At 42.4% G+C, this 20,436-nt stretch overlaps 1 protein-coding gene across 2 annotated transcripts in view; it reads right to left on the reverse strand.

Moving 5' to 3' along the window:
- C2CD3 (C2 domain containing 3 centriole elongation regulator) overlaps positions 1-20,436 on the reverse strand; it is a 191,761-nt gene that overhangs the window by 140,822 nt on the left and 30,503 nt on the right. For both annotated transcript variants that reach the window (XM_073612799.1, XM_073612798.1), the window contains exons 6-10: positions 15,589-15,727; positions 15,333-15,491; positions 12,294-12,435; positions 7,208-7,353; positions 3,564-3,770 (exon numbers count right to left, since the gene is read on the reverse strand). In XM_073612799.1, coding sequence (XP_073468900.1) covers positions 3,564-3,770; positions 7,208-7,353; positions 12,294-12,435; positions 15,333-15,491; positions 15,589-15,727 — 793 coding nt within the window. The remainder of the gene's footprint in view (positions 1-3,563; positions 3,771-7,207; positions 7,354-12,293; positions 12,436-15,332; positions 15,492-15,588; positions 15,728-20,436) is intronic.

The following is a 20,436-nucleotide window of genomic DNA, read 5'->3' on the forward strand; positions in this document are numbered from 1 at the left end:
AGCTTAAACATGTATTGCAATGTATGTAAAAAAAAAAAAATCTCTGTTTTTATGCAAAGTTTGCCAGAAATGTGTAAGGGTGTATAGCAGTGTATGGGGGGGGGGTCTAAAGGTGTATAACAGTATACAGAGGGTTGATTCAGATTTTTAACTTAAATGGCTGGACAAAAAAATAAAAAATAAAAAAATAAAATATGCTGGGAGAAACAGCTCATAAATATTACGTGTCTTAACGGTGTATTTAGTAGGAGTTCCCCTTCATGGTTTAAATGGAATTTATTCACAAGGACACTTGCGCTTACTTACTACCAGGTTTACATATTTTTTTATTCTTTTGTTTAATGATTTTGAAAATGTGATGAAATCAATGAGGCATGGAGGTGGGAGAAGGGATAGTTAAGGTAGAACTCCAACACAAACTTCTATTTGCTATTGATAGGGGAAAGGTTATGACCATTGTCAGCTTCTTTACTGCGGTCTATGTCCTTGTTATCACGTGTCCCTTCTTGTCCCCAGAACCAGATAGAAAGTGTGGGGGGAATCTCACTGGAGCACACATCAGTAAAATAGCCACCACAGGAACAACAATGTCTACTCTTATTGCTGTTTTGTCCTTGATGGAGAGATTCTCTTCATTTTTGTCCACAGGACCACACAGGAAGGGCTTAAACGAGCTTTAAAAAAGAGAAGTATGGGTTTATGGGCTTCTGGGTCTCCCAACCCCCCATCATACTTACCTAGGTGGATGCTGCATCTGTCTCCCGGGGCACCTCTGCACTAAGAACCGAACGCCGCCAATGGCATGGTTCTAGACAGTCAACAGCTCCCCGAGCAAAGAGCTGCTGACTGTCAATCAGTAGCTCTCCACTCTGCTCCTCCATGCTCACTGGAGCCCCAAGCTGTGGAGGGGCGGGGACGGGCTCTCTGAGGGGCTGAGACTGGAGTCAGTCCAGACACCTGGTGGGTCCAGACTTTTTGGCGCGATGACGTTGTGCCTGGACCGATTCCTGTGACTTCAGCAGAGAGCGGACTTTAGCCCACTCTCTGCTGAAAACGGGTCACAGGAGTACAAGACAAATTGCACTCCTGTGACCCATTCACCTGATGATGGAGTATAACCCAGTAGGTAATGAATATTATCCTGACTCCTGTGTCCCATGATGTATGAAAAAGAAAAAAATTAAATCGTGGCTGTGCAAGGCTCTGCCCACCCGGCCGTGCCATTTAGTCACAGAGTCTTATGAATGGGAGAACTACAAGTACCGACAGCTTTTGCAGCTGTCAACTTGTAGTTCTCTATGAACTACCAGGGTGTCGTTGACCGCTCTAGATAGTTCATGGTTTCTTCCTGTAATTGTGTAACTACCTGGTTATACGAGGCAGGAGCAGACAGCTTACACTGACAGTATGCAAGGAGACCTGCATTGCACCCGCAATATGCTGACCGCAGGTGCAATGCTTGCCTTGTAGGCTCCCAGTAAAATAATAAATGCATATTTTTTTACCTGCAAAAAGGTGTGTATTCATTTTTTTTTCTTTTCAAAAAGGTGAACTTATACTTTAAACATTCCAAAAAAAAAAATAAAAAGCAGGTTTTTACTCTTTATTAAACTTGTCAATGGAATAAAAAGGGGACATTGAGGCCAATTATGGGCCCCAGGGATTTTAACGGTGCTGAGATAAATGAGGTAATGAGCGTATAATAAAATATATGTTTTATTTGTCAATATTAAAAAACAGACATGAACCAAAGATAATACAAAAAGCAGAAAGGTAATTCATTGATACAGAAAATAATACCACTTTCTCAACATGTTTCGCTTTCCTAAGCTTCTTCAGGAGGTATATTTGTGATATTAGCTATAAAAATAGAAAAATATATATAAGCAATAGATATAAACAATGACTAATTAAAGTCTGCCTGTAAATTCTACAATCATGATAATTTATTCGATATGGTAAATAGAAAATACAAAAATAAAATTAATAAATCTGTATATATAAATAAGCAAATATCATACATCAGAGTGTGTACTAACAGTATGGACTAACACACTGTGCGTATCAAAGTCATCAGGGAAAAAAGTCCGCAGCGTGACGATGAGTCAGACGTCGTCACGCTGGAGAGTTTTAAAATGCGCTGGGCAGATGGACCCTCCTGATTAGCAACGCTGCTACACAAACCTTTATCAGTAAGTTTTTTTTTTTTTTTTTCCAGTTTTCAGTAACGATCTACCCCATTGGATTGAAACTATAGATTTTTCTATTTACCTACACTTTCAGGTTCTTTGAGAGTTTGCAGCCATATCTTCAGGTCTGTTTCATCCATTAGCCGTTTTTGGACGTTCCAGCCCTGTATGCTGCCTGCCTTGTGACTGCAATCCCAGAACCGCCCTCTTACACACTCAGCAATTTAGCTTCTTACCATCCTTGAGATGTAACCTGTTGTTACCTTTATTGATTCTACCAGAGGTATATTTTTATTTTATTTTATTTTATTGGATTCTTTTTGATTTTCATATGTCTGACTCTATCAAAACAGATACCAGCCACCATGATACTTGTGTAATTGATCTTCCTCTTTTTAGAGAATTTCATTTACCTCTAGGGATTTTATTTCTCTCTGCATGCATTTATGGTGATTTGGGGACTGAGGGAACATTATCGGCCACTGCACAGACTCATTTTTTGAGTCCTGCCTTTGTTAATAGGTAAGACTCTATCAATTAATTATGATGCGGTGGTGAATGAATAGAAATATGTATATATATATTTTTTTTCTTTCCCTGATGACTTTGATACGCACAGTGTGTTAGTCCATACTGTTAGTACACACTCTGATGTATGATATTTGCTTATTTATATATACAGATTTATTAATTTTATTTTTGTATTTTCTATTTACCATATCGAATAAATTATCATGATTGTAGAATTTACAGGCAGACTTTAATTAGTCATTGTTTATATCTATTGCTTATATATATTTTTCTATTTTTATAGCTAATATCACAAATATATCTCCTGAAGAAGCTTAGGAAAGCGAAACATGTTGAGAAAGTGGTATTATTTTCTGTATCAATGAATTACCTTTCTGCTTTTTGTATTATCTTTGGTTCATGTCTGTTTTTTAATATTGACAAATAAAACATATATTTTATTATACGCTCATTACCTCATTTATCTCAGCACCGTTAAAATCCCTGGGGCCCATAATTGGCCTCAATGTCCCCTTTTTGTTCTATTATATTTTCTGGGATGTGGTGCTCCTGATTTTTCCTCCCTTCCGAATATTTTTTATTCAATTTGTCAATGGAATGTTTATCATGTGACAGGAGTCCACAAAGCCAAGCACTTAGTGTTTACTGCAAATGAAGTCCCTCATTTTATTGTCCTGATCCACATAAGTCCCAATACTTACACAAAACAGATTGTTTCTAGGGCAATAAAGAAGTTAATCTGAAAAAAAAAGTCTTCATTATCCTAACTTGCAGCAGATTGGCTGGGATGGTTGAGTGTTTGCAGGCGGTCATTTCCACCAGTCTTTTCCAATCACTACATACCGTTTGATAGAGGATGCTGCCCTTGGCGGTTTTCCATTGCTGCCTCTTTTGCCCAGGGGGACATACGTGGTTTCTGGTTTGACCTTTAAGGATTCCACAATGACCCGAGCCGCATGCATCCGCCCCAGCAGCGTGAGACGGTCAACACTGAGATCCATGGCTTCCATCCGGGTTTTCTCACTAACCAATCTCTCTGTGGATTTATGTCTGAAAAACAATGCCGGAAAAGCTTGTGATTATCCTTACTTTAGTCAGAGAACTGATAATGCTATATTGGAAAAGGTCAGAAAGTCCACTCCATTTTTCTTAAGGGGCATGCTGTCACTTTAACCTCTTAAGGACTGGGCCTATTTTTTCAAACTTGGTGTTTACAAGTTAAAATCATTTTTTTTTTTTGCTAGAAAATTACTTAGAACCCCTAAACATTATATATTTTTTTTCAGACACCCTAAAGAATAAAATGGCAGTTGTTGCAATACTTTACGTCACACCGTATTTGCGCAGCGGTCTTACAAGTGCAATTTTTTGGTAAAAAGATACACTTTTTTGACTTAAAAAAAATAAGACAGTAGTAAAGTTAGCCCAATTTTTTTTATATTGTGAAAGATAATGTTATGCCGAGTAAATTGATACCAAACATGTCATGCTTCAAAATTGCGCCCGTTTGTGGAATGGCGACAGACTTTTACCCTTAAAAATCTTCATAGGCAATGTTTAAAAATTTCTACAGGTTACCAGTTTTGAGTTACAGAGGAGGTCTATAATTATTGCTCTCCCTCTAATGATCCTGGCAATACCTCACATTTGTGGTTTGAACACAGTTTTCATCTGCGGGCACAACTTATGTATGCGTTCGCTACTGCACGCGAGCACAGCGGGATTGGGCGCTTTAAAAAAAATTCTGTTTTATTTAACTTTTTATTTTTACACTGTCCTTTTAAAAAAAAATGTTTTGGGTCACTTTTATTCCTATTACAAGGAATGTAAACATCCCTTGTAATAGAAAAAAGCATGACAGGACCTCTTAAATATGAGATCTGGTGTCAAGAAGACCTCAGATCTCATATTTACACTAAAATGCAATAAAAAAAAATATAATGAAATGTCATTTTTTTTTTTTTTTTACAAAGAAAAAAAAATCCCCTTTAAGAGCATTGGGCAGAATCTATGTTTGACGTCACTTCTGCCATCCAATGCTATGGAGCCAAGCAGGGGCCATTTTTCACTTGGCATCCAGCCTGTGAGGGAAGAGGACCTGATGGTCTCCGCCGCTAACCGGACCAGTCGGAGATGACCGAAGCGCGGCGGGAGTGGGGGCACTCTCCCGCCCCCAATAAAAGAGATCTTGCAGTGAATGCGCCACAGAGACCACTTTTATCTGAAAGAGGGCCGTCCGCTCTTGAAGAGGATACCGGGGTTGTAGCAGCTAGCTGCTGCCATAACAACAATATTCCTCTTTAATAAAGCCGACATACAACTGTGGCAGGCGGTCCTTAAGTAGTTAAAGAAGTATCATCACAAAATAATGGTTACTGAATCCTCCAGGGAACTCCGTCCCATTCTAATCCGTGGACAAGGTGTGCAATAAAAACACAAACTACGTTTGTGCTGCCTGTAGCTCCACCCTTGGCTGAGGCCCAATTTATGGAAAATACTGTGAGGGAGCTGCAGTACTATACTCCCTGCCCCCTTTTCCCTGCGTACTATGTTGTAATTTAGAACAACTAAATTATCAAGTTTCTTTAATGTGAGTCTCCAACTAGCGGACATGAGCCAGCCAGCATATTATGTGTGTGTGTGTGTATTTTTTTTAGAGGTCGACCGATATATTGGCCGATATTTGCCCAATTTGGCCGATTATTATCCAGATTAGGCCAATATTTAACACTGACCGCACCGTGCCCACAAGTGTTCCTCCTCCCTTCTTCCTCCCAATATATATATATATATATATATATATATATATATATATATATATATATATATATATATATATATATGTATGTATATATATATATATATATATATATATATATATATATATATATATATATATATATGTATATGTATATGTATATGTATATGTATATGTATATATATATATATATATATATAGATGATATTGAATCTGAGAGGAGCTTTCACTCTGTGAATGTTGCACAAAACTGGTTGTGTCCCTGGCAGCATGCTGTGAACTGAACTGCAAGGGCCTACCATCCCCAAATATTATTACACCGCAATTGCAGTGTTGTAATCTGCCCGCTTACAGGCCCCTCCCCAGCTGTGGTAAATGGTAACACTCTTCTCCAGCAGGTGCCTTCTGCCAGACACATGCTGTCACTCCCACCTCAATAAAAAATTTTGTTTCCCTCCCTGCTAAAATCGCTGTTCAGGAGCGGAAGGCACACACCACATTTGGTGGCAGTGCCCCATGATCCAGCAGTACTGGCAACACATATTGTCCTATCTTCACCCTTCACAGTGGGTTCCTGTCACTTGAGGACTGGGAAACCTTTTCATGTTTAGGGTCCACTCCCTTGGACCTGTACAGCACCCTGCATGAATGCCTTAGCGCTGTGGTGTCCAGGATGCCTCTTCGCAGTGTCCAGCGTCCGGAGGTCACATTACAGGCAAAACCTCGCAGGATCTCGAGTCTTCTTTGCGAGGCTCGGGTACCATTTATCCAAGCATATAAAGTCTGTGTCAAATGGATCCGATCAGTCAATCCCTTGATTCTTTAAGAACCGTTTGTGGGACTAGAGACCTGGAGCTCAGAGAGCGCAAACAAACCGTGCCATCCACCTTGCACACACTGATAAAAAACTGAAGTGCTTCCTGTATGGGAGGGGTTATATAAGTGATAACTTCCTGTCTAAAGGCCTTTGGCCTACCAGTGTCCATTCACCTGGAGATGAAGTATAACCAGCAGGTAATGAATATAACTCCGTGTCCCATGATGTATGAAAAAGAAAACATATTTGCCTTTCTGAAGCTTCCCTCCAACCACTTTGCATATTAATTCTATATATACTGTTATTCTGTACTTGCCAAATATGCTGTAGAAATCTCCCTCTACTAAGTCTGGCTGCAAACCAATTTAACTGTGGGAAGATGAAGTTGCTGCCTGTTCACTTCCTGGAATTACACAGACACACAGAGGCAGGCCCCTGCAGCTCTCATTGGCCCACTTATGACTCACCCCCCCTCCCTTCCTGGCAAACTCTCAAGAGAGTGAGAGAGAGCTGTGCATGATGTCAAAAGTGTAGGCTTTCTACCAGACAGGAAACAGGAAGTGGGTTGTATAAGGTATTTACTGACAGAAGAAAAATGTTTTACTATCCAAAGTTAAAACAACAAGGGCAGAAGATTTAAAAGATGGAAAGTTTAAAAAATGACTGAAGGTCCGCTTTTAGTACCCCCGCTTAGCCTGAATGTCAATCCATTTTAACAATCAAACCATCAGCAGAAGCCAATAAAATCTGCATAATTCCAGGCATCGGAGGAGCATGCGATTCAGCCTGTGTGATAGTGCTTGTTCTTGGCACGGTCATATGGTAGTAGGAAGAGTGCTCAGCCCTACGTAAACCCTGACTGGAGTGACTCTAAGCTTACACAGGGCCAAACTCCCAATCCACAGGACTTACCCAGAGACTTTTAATGAAGATTCTTCCTCTGATTTAGAGAGGGATTGCTTCAAGTTTTGCTCTTCATCTTTCCCTGGTCTGTTTTTATATCCATTTTTCTCCGCTCTGGACTGTTCTTTATCACTGCCAAAATCATCTTGTAATCTCTTTCATGTAAAAATAAAGCAGCGTAATTTAAAACTTAATTTTGTAAAATCGAAAGCTGAAATTACATGCAGATATAAAAAAAAAAAAAAGAAAACGTATTCTGAATTTGATTTTGTATCAGCATTGTCCGATTCCCTGTACAGCAAAGCTCAGACTTTTAAAAGGGAGAAGCAGCATGTGATCCAGTCAGCTGTGCTCATAAGAGGACAGAGCAGAGTGACAAGGAGATGAGCTCATCAGTCTGCTGCTTCTACTTAAGGCTCAGTTCACACAGGGGCCAACCCGACTTACAGCGCGACTTTGCAAGGCGTTTTGGAGGTGACCTTAGCGAAACTTCAGTTGCCTCAAGGATAGGCGACTTTGGCTGTGGCCAGTCACAGAATAATCAGCTCTCTGGGAGGGAGGGGTTTGCCTGGGTAAACTAATTTCTTTTCCTGTAAAGTCACTTCAATATAGATGGAGATCCGACTTTGAGGCGACTTCCATTGAAATCTATGGGTACAAGTTGCCTAGAAGTCGCCTTGTAGTAGTACAGGAACCTTTTCTGAAGTCGGAGCAACTTCAGTAGTGTACATTAAGACGGCTCTCATTCATTTCAATGGAATTTCTTATGTCCAGCGACTTGGGGCAACTTGAGATGTGACAAGTCGGATCCCAAGTTGCTGTAGTGTGAACCGGCACTTATTGTCCAGTCAAAGACCTGCAAGTGTTCCTTAATTGGAGCAAAGAAAAATCAGGTGCTCTGGCAAAGCTGCTTAAAGTGGTTGAAAACCTCAGTCATGAAATATGAACAAAGCATAACCCTCTACAGGGTGTACTGTGTCTCAATTAAGAGCATTAAACACTTAAGGACCGGGCCTATTTTTCAGACTCGGTGTTTGCAAGTTAAAAATCATTTTTTTTTTGCTAGAAAATTACTTAGAACCCCCCAAACATTACAGGTGATACTCGGAAAATTAGAATATTGTGCAAAAGTTCATTTATTTCACTAATGCAACTTAAAAGGTGAAACTAATATATGAGATAGACTCATTACATGCAAAGCAAGATAGTTCAAGCCGTGATTTGTCATAATTGTGATGATTATGGCTTACAGCTCATGAAAACCCCAAATCCACAATCAACTAATTAAGACATAAAACCTGCAAAGGGTTCCTGAGCCTATAAATGGTCTCTCAGTCGGGTTCAGTAGGAATCACAATCATGGGAAAGACTGCTGACCTGACAGTTGTGCACAAAACCATCACTGACACCCTCCATAAGGAGGGAAAGCCTCAAAAGGTAATTGCAAAAGAAATTGGATGTTCCCAAAGTGCTGTATCAAAGCACATTAATAGAAAGTTATGTGGAAAGGAAAAGTGTGGAAGAAAAAGGTGCACAAGCAGCAGGGATGACCGCAGTCTGGAGAGGATTGTCAGGAAAAGGCCATTCAAAAGCGTTGGGAACTTTCACAAGGAGTGGACTGAGGCTGGAGTCAGTGCATCAAGAGCCACCACACAGACGGATCCTGAGCATGGGCTTCAAATATCGTATTGCTCTTGTCAAGCCACTCCTGAACAACAAACAACGTCAGAAGCGTCTTACCTGGGCTAAAGAAAAACAGACCTGGTCTTTTGCTCAGTGGTCCAAAGTCCTCTTTTCTGATGAGAGCATATTTGGCATCTCATTTGGAAACCAAGGACCCGGAGTATGGAGGAAGAATGGAGAGGCAGACACTGCAAGATGCTTGAAGTCCAGTGTGAAGTTTCCAGTCTGTGTTGATTTGGGGAGCCATGTCATCTGCTGGTGTTGGTCCACTGTGCTTCATTAAGTTAAAGCAGCCGTCTACCAGGAGATTTTGGAGCACTTTATGCTTCCTTCCGCAGATGAGCTCTATGGGGATACTGACTTCATTTTCCAGCAGGACTTGGCACCCGCCCACACTGCCAAAAGCACCAAAACCTGGTTCAATGACCGCGGGATTACTGTGCTTGATTGGCCAGCAAACTCGCCTGACCTGAACCCCATAGAGAATCTATGGGGCATTGCCAAGAGAAAGATGAGAGACATGAGACCGAACAATGCAGAAGAGCTGAAGGCCACTATTGAAGCATCCTGGTCTTCCATAACACCTCAGCAGTGCCGGAGGCTGATAGCTTCCATGCCACGCCGCATTAAGGGGCCCAAACCAAGTACTGAGTACATATGCATGCTTATACTTTTCAGAGGTCCCATATTGTTCTATGTACAATCAATTTATATTACAATTTTCTGATTGTGGATTTGGTGTTTTCATGAGCTGTAATCATCACAATTATGACAAATCACGGCTTGAACTATCTTGCTTTGCATGTAATGAGTCTATCTCATATATTAGTTTCACCTTTTAAAGTTGCATTAGTGAAATAAATGAACTTTTGCACAATATTCTAATTTTTCGAGTATCACCTGTATATTATGTTTTTTTCAGACACCGTAGAGAATAAAGTGGCGGTCGTTGCAATACTTTATGTCACACCGTATTTGCACAGCGGTCTTACAAGCGCACTTTTTTGGGGGGGAAAAATATACTTTGATTAAAAAAAAATAAGAAGACCACAGTAAAAGTTAGCCCAATTTTTTTTTTAAATTGTGAAAGATAATGTTACGCCGAGTAAATTGATACGCAACATGTCAAGCTTAAAAATTGTGCCCGCTCATGGAATGGCGACAATCTCTTACCCTTAAAAATCTCCATAGGCGAGGTTTAACAATTTCTAAAGGTTATCAGTTTTGAGTTACAGAGGAGGTCTAGGGCTAGAATTATTGCTCTCGCTCTAACGATTGTGGCAATACCTCACATTTGTGGTTTGACCACCGTTTTCATATGCGACTTACGTATGCGTTTCTGTGCGCAAGCTCGGCAGGATGGGGCGTTTTAAATTTCATATTTACACTAAAATGCAATAAAAAAAAAATATAAAAATACATTTTTTTTTTTTTTTTACAAAAAAAAAAAAAAAATAAAAAAAAAAAAAAATTCCCCTTTAACCGCTTGCCGACCGCCGCATGTACATTTACGTCAACACAATGGCACAGACAGGCAAATGGGCGTACAGGTACCCCCCTTTAAATTTGCCGCCGTGCCATCGCGCATGCGCCCGCCGCGAGCTCCGTGAGTGTGATCGCGGGTCCCGCGGATTCGATGTCTGCGGGGATACCCGCGATCGTCTCACAGAGAGGAAGAACGGGGAGATGCTGATGTAAACAAGCATTTCCCTGTTCTGCATAGTGACAGGACACTGATCACAGCTCCCTGTAATCAGGAGCAGTGATCAGTGTCCTGTCACACAAAGCCCCTCCCCCCCACAGTTAGAATCACTCCCTAGGACAAACTTAACCCCTACAGCGCCACCTAGTGTTAACCCCTTCACTGCCAGTCACATTTACACAGTAATCAATGCATTTTTAATCGCACTGATCGCTGTATAAATGTGAATGGTCCCAAAATAGCGCCAAAAGTGTCTGATTTAGCGTCAAAAGTAGCGATGTATAACTACGGCGGGTGGGTCGTAAGTGGTTTAAGTGTTACTAAACCCACAACAGTAAAATCAGTCTGTATATGCAGTAAAGTATGCTTGTTATACTCACTGTGGAACCTGAGGGGTTAATCCTGTGCAATGTGTATAAAGGCTGTGTGATCTGGTCTTCTCTGATCCTCTTCTTCAACTGACTCCAATCCATCTCTCCATAGAACAGAGCATTAGGAGTCTGCACATGCTCAGTTTGGTGTGTATTGTTAGAGAGTTGTCTTTTTTTTTTATTGGGAGAGTGCATGTGATCAGCACAGGGTCAATCAGAACTGTCCAGACAGAGGGTTAGAGGAGAATGAAAACTCCTCCTACAAGCTTAACCCGACACTAATACAAGTCACAAGACTCCTATATACTGATGATATACTCTCACATTAAAACGAAAAAAAAAGGGGCTAACGTTTCATTTTTTTTTTCATTGAAGTGTATTTTTTCCCAAGTTTGAAAGATTGCTGGGCAAATACAGTGTGACATAAAATATTGCAGCAATTGACATTTTATTCCCTAGGGTCTCTCCTAATATATATAATGTTTGGGGGTTCCAAGTAATTTTCTAGCAAAAAATATTGATTTTAACTTAAGAAAGAAGTGTCAGAAAAAGATTTAGACTTTAAGTGGTTAAACTTCCTGCATTTACATGTTGTTTAAAAACTTGGTAGACTGCCTGGATGTTTTCTTTTGACAGCTGAATGAGCAGATAAGTCTCTCCACTTGTTATATGAAAGAATCGGCAAACTCTGCAATAGAGATCGTCAGGGGGGTTGAATCGAGATCACGATTTTTTAACGATTAATTGTGCAGCTCTAGTCACTACTGACAAGTTTTCCTGACACCAAGAGAAAAATGGTGACAGGGGAGGGATCTCCAGCTGATTGACAGCTTCAGCTCTGATCCTGTGTGCTGTGTGAAGGGGGGGTGTCCCTTCCTCCAATCAGCTCTCAGAGCTCTACTCACTGAGCTCTGCAGAGTATAACGTCAGCTTTCTGACCCCTTATTGCAAACAGCTCAGACAAGCTTTATCATTCAGCACTTTGAATGGATGTAGAGGAGAAAAGGCTGCAGATGGACAGGTACAACTTATTAATTTTTTTACATTTCTGTATATCACCTAAGGCCAATTACTTTACTGGGTATATGGAAGCGTTTATTACAACCTCTTTAAATCCGAGGACCTCTGGCAGGTAAAACAGTTCTAATATGTGCATTATATGTATTTAGCGGTTTGTCTGGAGTACAGCAGTGACAACATTCTTCAACCTGCAACTTAAAACACATGACCCTCCACTTCCAATCAGACTGATCATAACTGGACACAGAGAGGATGACAAGCAATCGCCACCCCCCACCACCCCTTGTGAATATGGAAAAATCATCTTCATGGTCCTTACCTGAGCCGAATAAAACAAGTTCTCCAACAGACTCTGGTCATACTGAGGATCATTCAGTTCACTCTCACAGAGGTCACTTCCGGCAATGGATTCTGGGGGTGATCCTGTCCCATCCCAGTACTGACCCAAGGATATTCGGGAGCTGCAATTGCGAGACAAACAAATCCGTAGGGATACTACTAATACTATTACATGGTCCTTTGTAAGGGCAGACAACATGAGTGTGAGTGGGTTAGAACCACGCAGGTTCTTATTGCTGTCTATGTCCATTTTAAGGGGATATTTCCTGTACTTCCTGTCCAGGTCACCCTACAGGAAGTAAGGGGAAATCTCCACAGAAGGACACTGCAAAAGCCAGGCAAGAAAAAAAGTTTTAACCTTTCACTACTGTACCCCTCAAAAAAGTTTTGGTAGCAGTCGGGGCTTTAATCGCTTCAATACCGGGCGCCTTCACCCCCTTCCCGCCCAGGCCATTTTTCAGCTTTCAGCACTGTCACACTTTGAATGACAATTGCGCGGTCATGCTACACTGTACCCAAATTAAAAATTTTTATCATTTTCTTCCCACAAATAAAGCTTTCTTTTGGTGGTATTTAATCACTGCTGGTTTTTTTATTTTTTGCAAAAAAAAAAAAAAGACCAAAAATTTTGAAAAAATAAAAAAAAGTTTTAGTTTCTGTAAGAAAATTTTGTAAATAAATAAATAATTAAATATATGTGAGTCATTAGACTATAACTGATACGATAATCCGTGATGGTATGTGTGAGAGATTAGATATTCAGCAGTTAGATCAGCATTGAAGCATTACTAGAGAGCGTGCTGATAACAGAGGTTGGAGGGCTGACAGAGGAGAGTGATAAAACGGGGAGGTTCCCAACACAAACAACCGGGTAACCTCAACCTGTCAGTAGTACCCTCAGTGAACACTCAATCCCACGTGTGGCTGGTATAGGTACTCACGATCCTCCGTTTATGCTCCCCTCCAGGTGAGTAATGTCCGCTCTGCTGTTCCCAAAGAACACAGCTCTACTTTTGTGTAATGAAATCCTACCAGGATTCACATGCTGTGCGCTGTGCGCTGATCGACTGTTCCAGTCGTGTATCACTGGTCTCTCAAATCTTCTGTGTATTATTGAGTCCTACTAGATACTCCACTGCTGTGCGCCATGCGCTGTTCAGCTGATCCAGTCATAGGTGTCTGGTCTCTTCAATACACAGTCAGCTGATTGAGTCACGATAGAAATGCTTCTGCCCTCTGAAAAGATGGGGTGGTCGGGCCAGACGACAAGTGGGGGGGGGGGACTTCATCAGGATGCGTGTCCTGACGAAGTTCCGCCCTCTGGAACAAAACATGTAGACTCAGACGTTGGGATTAACCTCCTCCCCCTACTTGTCATCTGGTTCGACCACCCCAGCTTTTCAGAGAGCTTAAGCATTTCCATTGTGGCTCAATCAGCTGACTGTGTATTGAAGAGACCAGCCACTTATGATTGGATCAGCTGAACAGCGCACAGCAGTGGAGTATCTGGAATCTAGTAGGACTCAATCATACACAGAAGATTTGAGGGACCTGTGATACACGACTGGAACAGTCGATCAGCGCACAGCATGTGAATCCTGGTAGGATTTCATTACACAAAAGGAATGAGCTGTGTTCTTTGGGAACAGCAGAGCGGACATTACTCACCTGGAGGGGAGCATAAACAAAGGACCGTGAGTACCTATGACATCCACATGTGGGATTGAGTGTTTACTGAGGGTACTACTGACAGGTTGAGATTACCCGGCTGTTGTTGTTGGGAATCTCCCCGTTTTATCACTCTCCTCTGTCAGCCCTCCAACCTCTGTTATCAGCACGCTCCTTAGTAATGCTTCAATGCTGATCTAACTGCTGAATATTTTTTCTCTGCTACTGACTGACCTTTTTGACCGACTGGTTTAGCGGGTATGTGCTACATGTTGATGGTCTCATTTGGGTAGGTATGCATCTCTGTCCCACGTAGTGCAGGTGCCTCATTCGCCCGCTGTGGCTTTAAGGTGGAGCACCGCACTTGGTGTTTACGAGTGCTACCTCTTGAGTTTTAGGTGGGGTGGTTTAGGGTCCTCTAGTGTGTGTGGGGGGAGGTTTTTGTTTAGGGAAGTGTGGGCACAGCTCCGCTCTGGGACTGTATCCTTTCCCCTTTTTCTAAGGGTGGTCCTAGGTTCCAGTCTGGGAGGGGTCCTTTGGGGGACTCAGGTGGTTGTTAGGATTCATGGGGATAGTTTGGGTGAATATGCTTATACTATCTGAGCCTACTGCTCAATAAATTTGTAGTAAACTCATTTTGGTGTGTAGTTTCTATTTATTTTTTATGTTTATCACAAGTTATCATATTACCCAGGCACAATGCGCAGAAAAAAAAAAAGATGACGTACATCCACCATGGAGGGCAGAGTGGGAGACTTATACCCCTGAAACAAGGCAAAGCAGTGATGAGCAACGTGACAGATAAGTATCAACTCTTTACTTTGTAGGGAAGCCCCTTAAAGTGATTGTAAAAGTAAAAATGTTTTTAAAAAAACAAAAAGAAAACAAACATGTCATATTACCTCCACTGTGCAGCTCATTTTGCACAGAGTGGCCCCGAACCTGGTCTTCTGGGGTCCCTGGGCGGCTCTCACAGCTCCTCCCCACATTGGATAACCCGCTCGGAGAAACGCTCTCCTGGGGGGGTTACCTTGTGGGCGTGCTCCCGAGTCCAGCATTCGGCGTCCATAGAGGCCGAATGCAGGACTCGCCGACCCCCCCCCCCCATTGGATTTGATTGACAGCAGCGGGAGCCAATGGCTGCGCTGCTATCAATCTACAGCCGAGAACCCCAAGCAGAGAGGCAGCACGGGACAAGTTCGAGAGGTCAGGTAAGTAAAATGGGGGGGCCAGTCACTGACAGGTGTTTTTTCACCTTAATGCATAGGATGCATTAAGGTGAAAAAACACGAACCTTTACAACCCCTTTAACGTCACATTCATTTCAGTATGATTTTACGCATACACTTACCTTCCCAGCAATAGCTCTATGGCTCTGGCATCACTATGAGCCTCTAATTCAGAGAGAGTCTGGTCTGTCGGGTGTAGGATTAGATCTTTTGATATGGAAGGCTGATGGAAATTTAGGAGGTTTTGGTGAGTACGAGGTGGAGGAATATCCAAGGCAATCCTGCAAATAAACACAAAGAAGCATTCAAGATTTTATGTAGACACAATGAAAGCCCAATAAACAATGTAAACGTTGGATTGTGTGAGCCACCACTTACCTTGCAGCCTGTGAAAAATAATTCTCTTTATCTGAGACAGGGGGCAGCAGTGGGTCAACATTCAGGTCTATGTTGGGATCCAGTATCATGGCAGATTCAGCCATGGCATCCCGCAATTTGCTTCCTTTCTGTAAAAGAACTGAAAAACAAAAAAAATAAAATAAAAAATTATGAATTGTACACCTGAGAAGAAAGGTTTGGGTAAGGGTTTAGAAGGATAAAACAAACTTTCAGCCAGTCTTGTTGATGAGCGTTCCTCTAAAAGCTAAACTCCAGCCTTTTCCTCTCTCAAGTTTTACTGTCCCTGGCCCACCCCTTCCATTCATTGTATTCGGAGGCTCAGTATTACGTAGATATTACTTAGGGTGGTCTGCATGCAAATACAGCCTCAACCTCATGGTCACAGAGGATGTTACAAGGAGGAAAAACAAAGCAACATACACTCAGCCACTTTATTAGGTGCACCTTTCTAGTCCCGGGTTGGACCCCCTTTCACCTTCATTCTTGGTGGCATAGATACAACAAGGTGTTGGAAACGTTCCTTAGAGATTTTGCTCCATAGTGACATGATAGGATCACACAGTTGCTGCAGATTTGTCAGCTGCACATCCATAATGGCAATATCCCATTCCACCACATCCCAAAGGTGCTCTAATGGATGAGATGTGGTGAGTGTGGAGGCCATTGGAGTACAGGGACCTCATTGTCCAGTGGTGAGATGATTGGAGCTTTGTGATATGGTGCATTATCCTGCTGGAAGGAGCCATCAGAAGATGGGGACACTGTAGTCATAAAGGGATGGACATGGTCAGCAACAATACTCAGGTAGGCCGTGGGGTTTAAATGATGTTCAATTGGTACTAAGGGGCCCAACGTGTGCCAAGAAAATATCCCCCACACCATTACACCACCAGCCTGAACCAGTGATAACAGGCAGGATGGATCCATTATTTCATGTTGTTTACACCAAATTCTGACCCCACCATCTGAATGTCACAGCTGAAATCGAGACTCATCAGACCAGGCAACGTTTTTCCAATCTTCTATTGTCCAATTTTGGTGATCCTGTGTGAATTGTAGCCTCAGTTTCCTGTTCTTAGTGGACAGGGGTGGCACCCGGTGTGCTCATCTGCTGCTGTAGCCCATCTGCTTCAGGTTTGGATGTGTTGTGCATTCAGAGATGGTATTCTGCATACCTTGGTTGTAACAAGAGTGTATTTATAATGCCAAGGGCAGGTTTGCAAAACCAGAAATCTCACCAACGGAGTCCTCCAGAGATAGACTGTCAGGGTTTATTTATTTATTTATTTATTTTACACTCTTCAGAATCCAAACACTGATCAGTTTTGGGTGCCATAATCATTTAAAGAAAGCTTGCACTTCCTCAGCCCTCTCCTGTCAAATATCAGAAATGGCTGCTGTAAACATTCAAGCACTTTTTTTTTTTTTTTTTTCCCCCCCGGTATGAACTCTATTTCTAGCTTCAGCTACCAAAACAAAAAATAAAGGATTAGCACCACCATCTTGACATCGCAGTTGGTGCAGCCTGTCATCGGCTGCGCTAATCTCACTGGAGCCTAATGAAAAGGAGATTATACAAGACAAGCGATTTAACTGAAAACTGCGTGGCGGGTTCTTTATGGTAAGAGCGGTAAGGATGTGGAATTGCCTTCCACACGTAGTGGTTTCAGTGGGGAGTATCGATAATTTCAAAAAACGAATTAGAGAAGCACCTGAAGGACCACAACATACAGAGAAATACAATGTAATACTGACATAAAAGCACACACACAGGTTGGACTTGATGGACTTAAAAAGTAAAAGAGCAAACTCTAAAAAAACAAAAACCTGCAAGACAAAGGCATAATGAGCTAGTATGCATTGCACACTAGCTCATTATAAAAAAACTTACCTTAGAACGAAGCTGTTGCAGCGGTCTTCGCACACTGCTGTGACCGGCGACATGTCTCCCGGAGTTATATCCGGGTTCGCGGGCTCCGGCGTTGTGATTGGCCAGAGCCACAATGAAGTCACTCCCGCCCCCACATGCACAGGAGCCGCCGGTGTAGGCACAGCTTCTGAAGATACGGCACAAGCGGGCCGTTTCTTCAGTGCGCATGTGCCGATGACGTCGGCACATGCGCAAACAGTGAATATCTCCTAAACGGTTCAAGTTTAGGAGATATTCACAGAACCTACAGGTAAGCCTTATTATAGGCTTACCTGTGGGTAAAAGTGGTGTAACAGGGTTCGTTTGGCTGGGCTTCTCCTAAGTAGTGCAATCCATTTTGCACTCCTGTGACCCGTTTTCAGCAGAGAGAGGTCTGAAGTTCACTCTCTGCTGACGTCACACAGATCAGTCCAGGCACCGTGTCATCCAGACTCTGGAACTCTGGATCCGCCAGGTCCCTGGACTGATGGCCGTCTCAGCTTCTCAGGGAGCCACTGAGAGGCTGAGACTGCCGCTCCCCGACCCTCCACAGCTCAGCGCTCCAATGGAGCGTGGAGGAGCAGAGTAGGAGAGATGCCGATTGACAGTCAGCAGCTCTCCGCTCGGGGAGGTGAGAGAACCGAGCCATCGGTGATGTTCGGTGGTTTGAGTTCTCAAGGAAGAGACGCCGGGGGACAGATGCAGCATCCACCTAGGTGAATATTAGGGAAAAAACCCCAAACCCATACTTCTCCTTTAAATCCTGTCCTAGGGTAACAATGCTCACTAACTGTACTGTACCTATGGTGGAGCAACATTTTCACCAAAAGACAAGGCTAAAGAACACCTTCTCCTCTCATCTCAGAAGAAAGGGGGGGGGGGGGAGTTGAAGGGTTTTCTATAGTCCTGTCCTAAAGCAGTATTAAACCCAAAAGCAAATACTATTATTGCAGCTTATGAATTCTTTGATGTGATGGCTGTACTAGTTTCCCTTTTTTAGGCTTGCTTTCTTCTATTTTCATATGGTGATCCAGCCAGTAAGTCTGTTTTTCAACAGAAAAGTTGTCTTGCAGGTAACAGGGATGAGGCAAACCATTTGCCACTGGCAGGGGTGTGTAAAACGATCAGCTTTTATTTATTTTTTGTAAAACCTTTATCCCAAAAAAAGGAAAAAAAAAAAAAAAAAAAAAAAAGTTTGCTGTAACGGATTATAAAGTAGAAGCTGGAGTTCAGCTTCACTTTGTTACTGTTTTTAAATCTGCTAGTACTTCTAACACCCCCCCTCCTCAGACTGATAATGCTGCTATCCAAATCTGCCCCCTGTGTGCATGCATCCAGAGTGGAGGCGCTCCAATACAGGAGGCGTGTTACTGGCCTGATCACCAGGGAAAAAAAACAGAGGGAAAAAGACTGATGCACACGGTCGGATTTTCCGATGGAAAATGTCCGATCGGAGCGTGTTGTCGGAAATTCCGACCGTGTGTGGGCTCCATCAGACATTTTCCATCGGATTTTCCGACACACAAAGTTTGAGAGCAGGATATAAAATTTTCCGACTACAAAATCCGTTGTCGGAAATTCTGATCGTGTGTACACAAATCCGAGGGACAAAGTGCCACGCATGCTCAGAATAAATAAAGAGATGAAAGCTATTGGCCACTGCCCCGTTTATAGTCCCGACGTACGTGTTTTACGTCACCGCAAGCAGAAGGATCGGATTTTCTGACAACTTTGTGTGACCGTGTGTATGCAAGACAAGTTTGAGCCAACATCCGTCGGAAAAAATCCTAGGATTTTGTTGTCGGAATGTCCGAACAAAGTCCGACCGTGTGTACGGGGTATAAGAAAGGGAAAACTAATGCACCCATCACATCCAATGATTGATAAGCTGCAATATATTACATTTTTAGGTTTTGGGGTTTAATACCGCTCAAAGCGGAGGTCCACCCTAAAATAAAAAAATTACATTAATATTCTCAAAAAAATATATAAAAAAACATTTGAAAAAAAAAAACTTTACTTACCAGAAACCCCTGTTGCTAAGCAGTCTTCCTAATCTGCCTCTTCCTATTCCGCAGCGCTGTTCCTTCACGTGACCCGCGCATGCGCAGTAGGTAACAGGCAGTGAAGCCGCACGGCTCCACTGCCCATTTTCCTTCGTTAAGATGGCGGCGCCGGAACCCGATCTGATAGACAGATCGGCCTCGGGGGGCCGACATCGCGGGCTCCCTGGACAGGTAAGTGTCCTTATTAAAAGTCAGCAGCTACAGTGTTTGTAGCTGCTAACTTAAAAAAAAAAAAAAAATTGCGGCCGGAACACCACTTTAAGGCACTTTAAGGTGACATTCACTAACTCTACTACTGCAGGGGGTCTCAAACTGGAGGCTCTCAAGCTGTTGCGAAAGTACAAGTCCCATCATACCTCTGCTTGAGGGGAGTCATGCTTGTAACTGTCAGCCTTGCAATGCCTGATGGGACTTGTAGTTTCCCAACAGCTGGAGGGCCGCCAGTTTGAGACCCCTGGTACTGCATCTATGGAGGAGCAGAGCTTTCACCATAGAGGACGTTACTATAACAATATGGTATTAGTAGATCGATAAGGTATGCAATGAAAACAGAAGGGTTTTATTCGAAATGTTTATTATCATAAGGATATTAAAGTTTTTAACATTCAAATTTTCTCTGCAGCTCTGGCACACCCGGGCTACACCCCTTGCTACCAGTATATCCTGGTATTTCTTTTTGTGAATTTTCTCCCTATAACATGTTGTAATACAGTGGTCATCAACTCCTGTCCTCAGGGCCCACTAACAGGCCAGGTTTGCAAGATAACTGAAATACATCACAGGTGATATCATTTGCTGCTCAGTGATTGCAGTATTCTAGTCTGCATCTCCCCCAAGGTAATACATAAAACC

The sequence above is a fragment of the Aquarana catesbeiana genome, linkage group LG02, assembly GCF_042186555.1.
Source record: "Aquarana catesbeiana isolate 2022-GZ linkage group LG02, ASM4218655v1, whole genome shotgun sequence".
NCBI lineage: Eukaryota > Metazoa > Chordata > Amphibia > Anura > Ranidae > Aquarana > Aquarana catesbeiana.